Source organism: Coturnix japonica, chromosome 13 (assembly GCF_054131305.1).
Source record: "Coturnix japonica strain WE chromosome 13, WE-NBRP24, whole genome shotgun sequence".
NCBI lineage: Eukaryota > Metazoa > Chordata > Aves > Galliformes > Phasianidae > Coturnix > Coturnix japonica.
In genome coordinates, this window is record NC_140675.1 from 1,566,991 (window position 1) to 1,575,484 (window position 8,494).

Sequence of the window (8,494 nt, forward strand, 5' to 3'; positions counted from 1 at the left end):
TCATCCCTGATCAGTTCTCAGACAGGTGTCAAAAGAAACATGATTTCAGGAAAAAAGGGCATTAAGATGTCAGTATAGAGACAAACTCAACTTAGACTGTGAGCACATCTGTATATTCTTGATTATCTTTTTAAGAAAACTAAAAGAAATATTCCTGAGTGCGCCACTGGAAATAGTCAGCAAATAAGATTCAGTGTTCATGGAAGAAACCTCTATTATCTCTGAAACAAGTTAGCATAGCACGGGCAGTCAGCAGCCAGTGCTGCATTTACACACTTAGAATGAGAAAAGGAAAACCTGAAATTTCACACAGCATTGAAAAGAAAACTATTTTTGATATCTTAAGGCAGATGCTGGGTCGTGGTCTGATGTGTTGTGGTTCAGAAATAAAATAGGTCTTTAAAAGGAACAACAGCTCTCTTTTCTCTGGAGGAGAAGTTCAGTGAATCCTTTCAATTTCCAAAGGCGTAGAGGTCAGACTGCCCCGTGCCCTCACTGTGTGCTTTCTGCATGAGGCTGAGATGACTTGTGTGATCTCATAGGCATGGGCTGCTTTAAAGACTGCTTTATGCAGTACATTCTGCCTGGAAAAGCAAACTTACTTTTAGTATTCCTTCACACATGATTTTGCACAGACGGCTTCCCAGGGAGTTGAACTCAGCCTGCACTGTGAATGGTTTGAAAAATGTCTATTATTTAAAAGTTTCATTGTTAGAACTAAACCCGAACTGTTAAGAAGGAGCCTCAGCCACAACCAAGAACAAGTTCAAACTCAACAAAAAGAATTGCTGGCCATCTCTCCCGTTCTTGTCTTTTAAAGCTACAATAACAACAGAAAAACAATAAAACACTTTCCAAGCTTGGGAGCACTTTAGCATCAGTCTTGCTGACAGGAGCACCTTCCTCAATTATATTTTCATCATCAGAGAAACTATGAGCCCACTGTAACTGGATAAAAGCCCTTCAAAATGAGAGCTTCCTTCAGTGTCTCACTCCCAAACAGAGGTGCTTCCACGTGGCAGCCTCCAGACCTCACAGTTTATAACAACACAATGACACTTAATGACATTTCTCATCGCATTTCTGTCTCACATGGGGAGTGCACCACTGGAGGGGATGCACTAGGCCATGTGTGAACTGACTGGAGAAGAACTGGAAATACGTCATCACTGTTTTGTTTAGAAAAGTACTTCTGACAAAAAATCACAGGTTTTTTGTGACTTCATAGAAAGATTTCTTTCAAAAATATGAAGTAAGACCTGCATAAAAACTTGAACAAGATAAGCATGATTTTCAGGTTAGTGAAAATCAAGCACATTAATAGACAGCTCCTGGTTTCTGCATACAGAGCTGATTTTCTCTCCGTTGTCTCACTTGAGGGAAATTGAGCAATAAATGATGGGAACCAGTGGAGAGCATCCTCCTTCCAGGGCTGCAAACTACATTTGTCTCAGTTGTGCACACAGTCTGCATTCACACTGTGGTGAGTGCTCACCTGTGAGTGTGCAGTTCAAGTGCTTGTCCGGATTTATTTCTTGGTTGTTAATGAGTATTCAGTTTAGTTGTTTACCTGAAATGCAAAAAGTAGAGATTGGAAGTTTATTGTCATGTGCAAAATTATTGAGGGTGCACTGGATAGATGCATAATGCAAGGGGCTTTGACTGGTTTGCCTACAGAGGAACCCACATTGGTGATTCTCTGAGCAGCAGCAGCAAAGCCTCACATGTGGAGGCTGACCAGATTGCAGAAGGGGAACAGGATACAAACAGTTTGAGGAGCTGCTTCACTGACATTTCCAACACTGTTTTGGTAAAGGCCTTCGCTAAGCACAGTGACCTGAGATAAGCACAGAGTCAAGTTTAACATGCCTGAGAGGAGGATCTGGAGAGGAGGATGTCAGAAGTGCTCCAGTGTTACCATGATGACTGGCTTCCCACTTGCCCCCCATTGTAGTTGCACTGCTTGGCACTGGAAGGCACCAGCCTGGAGCTCCGGCTGCAAGGCTCCGCCAAATGCAGGAAACAACAGACACCCAGAGACTGGTGAAGTACAGAAATCTGAATGCTGAATTCAGATTCAGGAAAGAATAGGTCCTGTTTCACTGGGTTACACAGCTTCTGTTGGTTAATAATATTTATTGATATCCTTGTTACCGGAAACAGAGAAGAAGAGCGATTATCTTCTGTGGAGAAACCTACACTAGGGAACCTGCTGTAGCAGGGGATTTGGTCTAGGGGATCTCGTGAGGTTCAAATGACTTCCAACCCTGTTGATCTGGGATCTCCCCTGGCTTCAGGAGGTGACTCTGGCCTTACCTCCCAGAAGTCAATACAGCCATGGCTGGGAGCCTTGTGCTGCAGGCAGCAAGGTATGCAGGTGAAGCACAGCTGGTCTGACAGCTGCCATCACGCTCCTGTCCTACAGGGCTGTCTCCTTACCTACCAGACCACTCTGTGCCTGCAGGGCTGCCTTGGTTCAACACCCACAGGCTCCCAGCCAAGCCTTTCTCTGTTGGCCTTTGAGAAATATTCCTGCCTCGTGCACATGTGATTTTGCAACATGGGGTAGACAGCAGTTGCTCCTGCTGTTTTCTCTACAGCATAAGCTCACCCAAAGGAGCCAGAGCCCATGCAGCTGAAGAGGCTGCTGCACATGTGGGCATCCTAATCATCATTGTTAGAGCCCCTTTGAGCTGCTTGGATCGAGCCATCTGGCCTTTTGCTCAGAGGACGTTCAGACCACCGGTGGCTGAGGGAGCAATCAGCAAAGGGCTGTGTGATGTCAGGTGCTGAGACTTTGACATGACCGGCACTGATCTTCAGCTTTGTTCCCTCTGTGGCATTTCAGCACTAAAATGAGTTTCTGCATATGCTGCAAATTCTTATGTTTCCTCAGGAGCAGTAGTTTTGATTTTCCTTTTCTGTCCAAATGATTTTCCAGGGACAGTGTGTTTGGAACATAACCTGTGGGGTGGCACATGAGGAGCACAGCATCCATGGGAAATACCACCCCATTTTATTTTAAAGAAAGGCCCGGGCAGCTCCCACCTGCTTAGTAAAGAGCGTCCCCAGGAGCTCTGTCCAGAGATATGCCTCCAAATTGAGGCAGTGCCGTGGCTCAGTGGCCATGTGCCCACCCTGGGCAGCTGAGAAGGGTGGAGTCGGGCAGCCCACTTGTGACATCAGCAGGAATGCATTGCATCACAACGCAGGGGATGGGTTTAGGGCCACAGGCAGGCAGCGCTGCTGCATTTTTGACCTGGGCCAATGGTGAGTGCAGCAGCAGGGGAAGGTCGGGCTGGACGAGGGATGTGGTGCAAACACCGGCCCCTGTGGGAGCACCACGGGCAGTGCTTGGAACTGTCCCTGCCAGCACTGGCCTCGGTCCCTGCTGCCACCCAGCTCCCTCGTACCCACTGCTCCTACCTGAGCACAGGGCCATGCGGCTCCTGGCCCCGCTCCCTCCCAGCCCCACTGAGCCCCTCTCTCCCATCTCTTGCAGATCATGGCTTTGGTGTTTGTTCTCGCATTGTTGGTGCGGGCGCTAAGTGTCAGTGTCAATACTGATGTGCTCATGCTCGAGAACGTGCAGCGGCGCGAGGTTGATCTGCAAAAGCACATGATACCTCCGCAGCACGAGATTGAGCAGAGGAATGAGCAGCAGAGCTGGGTGGACATGTCATCTCTGCTCTTTGCTCTGCTGGATTACTGGAAGATCTGGTTCAATGTGGGGCTGATTCTGTTGCTCCTTTGGAACATGGTGCAGTCCATACAAATGAGCCAGCATGATGAAAGCAGCAGTGAAAATGACAGCTCCAGTGGCGAGGAGGAGGCATCGGGGGCGGAGCAAGAGGAAGAGGAAGAGGTGGAAGAGGTTGAACAGGAGGAACATCAGGAGGAACAGGTGGAACAGCAGGTGCAGGAGGAAGAGGAACAGGTGGAACAGGAGGAACAGCAGGTGCAGGAGGAACAGGAACGGGTGCAGGAGGAACAGGTGGAACAGGAGGAACAGCAGGTGCAGGAGGAGCAGGTGGAACAGGGCGGACAGCAGGAGCAGGTAGAACAGCAGGAGCAGGTGGAATTGGTGGAAAAGGAGGAACAGGAAGAAGAGGAGGATGACGAGGAAGAAGACTTCAAAGATTCAGCACTGACAAAATTTCTCACAAGGCGTGCCCTGGAAAAGGTGGAAGGAAGGGCCACCAGGTGCCCTATAGTGGAGGAGCTGATGGACCAGCTCGTGCAGACCTTCAGATTCATCTGGTCCAACAGCTTCTTCCCGGTGCTGCAGCCCGCCATTGGGGTGGGCAGTGCCTTTGAAGGCTGGAGTCCCCGGGAGTGGGACAATGTGTACTGCCTGCTCGTGCCCATAGAGCCTCCCCCCGGGCACACCTTCCTCCTGGAGCTGGGAGATGAAGGGCACGGGCTGGCAAGGAACTCCCGCGTCCGCGTGGAGCTTCAGTGCATGTGCCAAAGGGAGAAGCAGCTGGGGAATGTGCTGTGCTTCCTCCACCACCATGAGGAAGAGCTGAGCCAAAATCAGGACCCCAGCCTGCTACAGACTCTCTGCACTGACTCCTACCTGGATGTGGAGAGAACTGTCACCTGGTTCACCGCACAGGTGGCAGCAATCTGGAAGACCACCCACCACGCGCACGCCTACAGCCTGAAGGTGCTGCCTTCCAGACGCTCCTGCAAGCTCCAGCTGACAGAAGCCTCCAGCGGGGAAAAAGTCCTCGTCGAGCTGCTGTTCGGGGTGCAGCAAGAATACTCGGACATCTACCTGACCAGCCAGAACACAGACGCCGGCTTTACGCCCAGCACAACATGGCCACAGAGCTGTGCTGTGGCAGAAAAGAAGTTCTTCCAGCACACGGCCAGGAGTACCGGACAGGACAGCTCCCACCTGCACTGCCTGACGTTGCTTGCCAGCATCTTAGTGGGCATGGGCTTTTCCACCTATGTCATCAAGACTCTTGTCCTCCACACTTTGGCCATCATCCCTTTGAAGAAGTGGCGCAGGAAGTATTTCCTGAATCGGATGGAGAATCTCCTGCGGTACCTGCGCTTCTGCCTGGATGAGAAATGCCTGAACCACTTCTTCCTTGGCAGCAAGTCGGTGCACAGCACGATTGTCCTGCCGCAGTCCTTCCGATCCGCCAAGCCGCTCAACCTCTTCCAGCACCTGGAGGAGGACCCGGACGCCCACTCCATAGCGCTGCGTGAGTTCAGGGAGCTGAGAGATCGCTACATCAGACTGCTGCTGTTCGGACGCTGAGAGAGACCTTTGTCCGAACCCTTCTCTTGTTTTGGCTGCAAGCTCACATCCTGTGAGCAATAAGACTCTGAGACCTATTTAGGAGGCCAGAGGTGGCTGTTTCCTTGTGGCAGTCAGTGTCACGTTGGAGAGAGCTTACCAGTGGAAGATCCGGCCTGTGACCAAATGACTCCATCTTGGTATGGGAGATCTGGGGATGGAACCATTGTATCTTGTGAAGGCAAGATGCAAACAGATGCTTCCCTGCTCCCTCTGACGACCATCTCTACTGAAGATCAACATCTGAACTACGAGTCATGCTGGAAACCCAGTGGTGACTAATTCTCTCTTGCTTTCTACAAAGACTCTTTGCTTTTATTTCCTATCTCTTTTCTATCACCCGACTTCCCTTCCCCATTTCCCTAAACAACAACAACTTTTAATAAACTCTTATAAACTATATATCCTGTTGTGTCACAATCTCGCCGTCGTGTGTACGTATATTGAAAGAATATAGAGGCCACTAAGATGGTCAGGGTGCTGGAGCAGCTCTCCTGTGAGAAATGGTTGAGGGAACTGGGCTTGTTTAGCTTAGAGAAGGCTCTGGGGAGATCTCGTTGTGGCCTTGCAGTACTTCAAGGGAGCGTATACAGAGGAGGAATTGCTGTGTCACGGTGTTATCTAGATCAATCTATGTCTGTGACGGGGAGGGGCAGTAGGCTCCTGTTCCCCCTGGCTCCCAGCGTATAGGAAGGGAAAATAAGAAAGGGGTAGGGAGATGGGAGCTGGACTCAAGGAAACAAACAGAGAAGTGGCAACGATCTAAGGAGGAAAACTTACTATTTTACTAATTACAGTCTAATGGAAATTGAGGCTAATAAGCCAAGTAAAATAAAAGGGAAAGAGAGAGAGAGGTTTTCCGAAGACCGAGAAGCCTACTTTGAAACTGAAGGTGCCACGGCTTGGAAGCACACCCAGACTCGCTACCAGGCAGTTTGAGAGAGAGACAGCATCACTTCCGTGATGTGTTTCCCTCTCTGACTGTGAGACCCTCTGGGACATGTAGTTGTTCTCTGTGCTCTATATGATGTTATGATGTGGAATACCAATAGAAAAATGTACAAAACCATGACATTGTGAGGGTGGGCAGTGATAGGACAAGGGGGAATGGCTTTAAATTCAGACAGGGAAAGTTTAGGTTGGATCTTAGGAGGAAGTTTTTCACCCAGAGGGTGGTGACGCACTGGAACGGGTTGCCCAAGGAGGCTGTGGATGCCCCATCCCTGCAGGCATTCAAGGCCAGGCTGGATGTGGCTCTGGGCAGCCTGGGCTTCTGGTTGGTGACCCTGCACACAGCAGGGGGTTGGGACTGGATGAGCACTGTGGACCTTTGCAACCCCGGCCATTTCATGATTGTATGATGGGTGACATAAATCGCTGTCTGATTATTGTTGCAATATGCTTCTTTTCATGTGCTCTTAACCAAATACTGCTGGTGTTGCCCTGGGTGTCCTGTTTGGGGTCGTATCCTGGTAGATGCTTTATGAATACAAATGGTGCATAAAGGCCTGTATAGTTCATTAGGACCAGATCTCATGTCCATCGATAGCAGTATTATATAGAAATAATATACCTTTACATATATAAAAATGATAGACCTTTCAGAAGGGTATATAAATGCAGCACAGTGGACAAACATATATTACTCTGTCCACCTGTTTGACAAAAATGTATATATTATTTTATACCCTGAAGCAGGGGTTTTAATATTCCTTCAACAATATTTTGATATAATCATCAGTGACTATAACTGCTCTGCTCTGGATCTTCTTGTCATCTTTCTAAATGTCTGCTCCATTTTTTCATCATGTTGGACCAAAAATATAGCGTGGTGATGAACTACACAGGTCTGTTTTGTGCTGTAGATGCTTAGCCCTGGAAGTTTATCAGTAAATAAGAGAGATGAAAAATCCACTTTAGAGAGAGGATTAGGTAAAAAATTCAGCTTCTTGAAAGTAATCTGAGAGGTACTACTGACGTATTCGCCAATTAACCTGACTTATCCCAGGACTTCAACTGTCCCGGGGAGAGAGACACAAACATGGATGCCATCATGTCTTCTCTCAATATATTGCTCTGTCACACACCTTATATGCCATCCTAAATCCTGCGCAGACACGTACACCCGCTACGCAAAACCCAATGCACGCAAGAGAACCTATACACACACCTACCTAAACCCGCAGCCCACTAACTCTTAACCTACAGGCCTAACTCAGCTATTCTAGAACACTCCATCTACTCAGAACTACTGTATGCACTCATAAATCCTCGCAAAGACAACTTAGCACCCCAACATACTACAGAACTCTGTGATCAGTGGGAGGTTGGCACAGGTTTGCTGTTAAAAATGGCACTTTCTGCCCTTCTGTGTCCATGGGCTCCTGAAGGATTTGTAAATCCTTGTGCTAAAGGTGGATGAGGCTTGCACATCTCCTGCCACCTGATTATTACCTGTGCAGATGGAACATATCTCTGGGTTCTGCCTGCAGGTAGCAAGGACAGAGCAATCCCACATGGACAGGGACTTGCCAAGGTATAGCTGAAAGCAGGTGGTAGATAAGATGAATTGCCTTCCAGCAATTTGCAACCAGAACGAGGAGAAATTTCATATGATAGTGAGCTGCAGTTCCTCCTATCAAACCTGACCTGGTGCTAAGCCTTCTAACAGCTATTGTCTCGGACCATTTAGAAGAGAGAGTCCCATTCAGCATTTCCTGTCCCTGCTGTTACCTGGAGGTTTTTTGCTGTGCTCTCACTGCTCCTTTCCATGCTGATCTTTGGGATGCTGCATTGCTGTAGCATCACTGAGGAGCAGTTAGAGAATCACAGAATCATCATCATAGACTCATAGGATGGCTGGGGCTGAACAGTACCACAATGATCATCTAATTCCATCGCTGGTGGCACCGCAAAGATGAAAGGAAGAGGCTTTGTGTTATAGGAGCATTGCCATGCAGTGCTGATTGCCTATAGGGTTTCAAGCAAGGAAACACCAAAATAATAGATCAGAGCACCCATGATTTTGTGTTGTGTTCACGACAGTATTTGGCCCCTTATTTGCTATGGTGAGTTTCATTTGCTGGAAACCTTCATCTCTCTTTTAAATGATCATTCTTTGGTTTGAATCAAGCTTTAAATGGGAGTCAGTGAATGCGCTCCTGGATTTCTGTATGTGTT

At 48.3% G+C, this 8,494-nt stretch overlaps 1 protein-coding gene and 1 long non-coding RNA gene across 2 annotated transcripts; one reads left to right on the plus strand and one right to left on the minus strand.

Annotated features, from left to right (window-relative positions):
• Window positions 1-315: 315 nt before the first annotated feature.
• LOC146758557 (uncharacterized) lies at window positions 316-3,114 on the minus strand. Its single transcript, XR_014933981.1, has 3 exons — window positions 3,049-3,114; window positions 1,496-1,570; window positions 316-584 (listed from the first exon to the last, which is right to left on the minus strand). It is a non-coding gene; the product is annotated as an uncharacterized LOC146758557 (long non-coding RNA).
• A 391-nt stretch (window positions 3,115-3,505) lies between these two features.
• Window positions 3,506-5,293, plus strand: LOC146758558 (inositol 1,4,5-trisphosphate receptor-interacting protein-like 1). Its single transcript, XM_085514500.1, has 2 exons — window positions 3,506-4,075; window positions 4,112-5,293. Exons 1-2 carry the CDS (start codon window positions 3,506-3,508, stop codon window positions 5,273-5,275), a joined length of 1,734 nt encoding a protein of 577 aa, XP_085370626.1. The 3' UTR covers window positions 5,276-5,293.
• The last annotated feature ends 3,201 nt before the right edge of the window (window positions 5,294-8,494 follow it).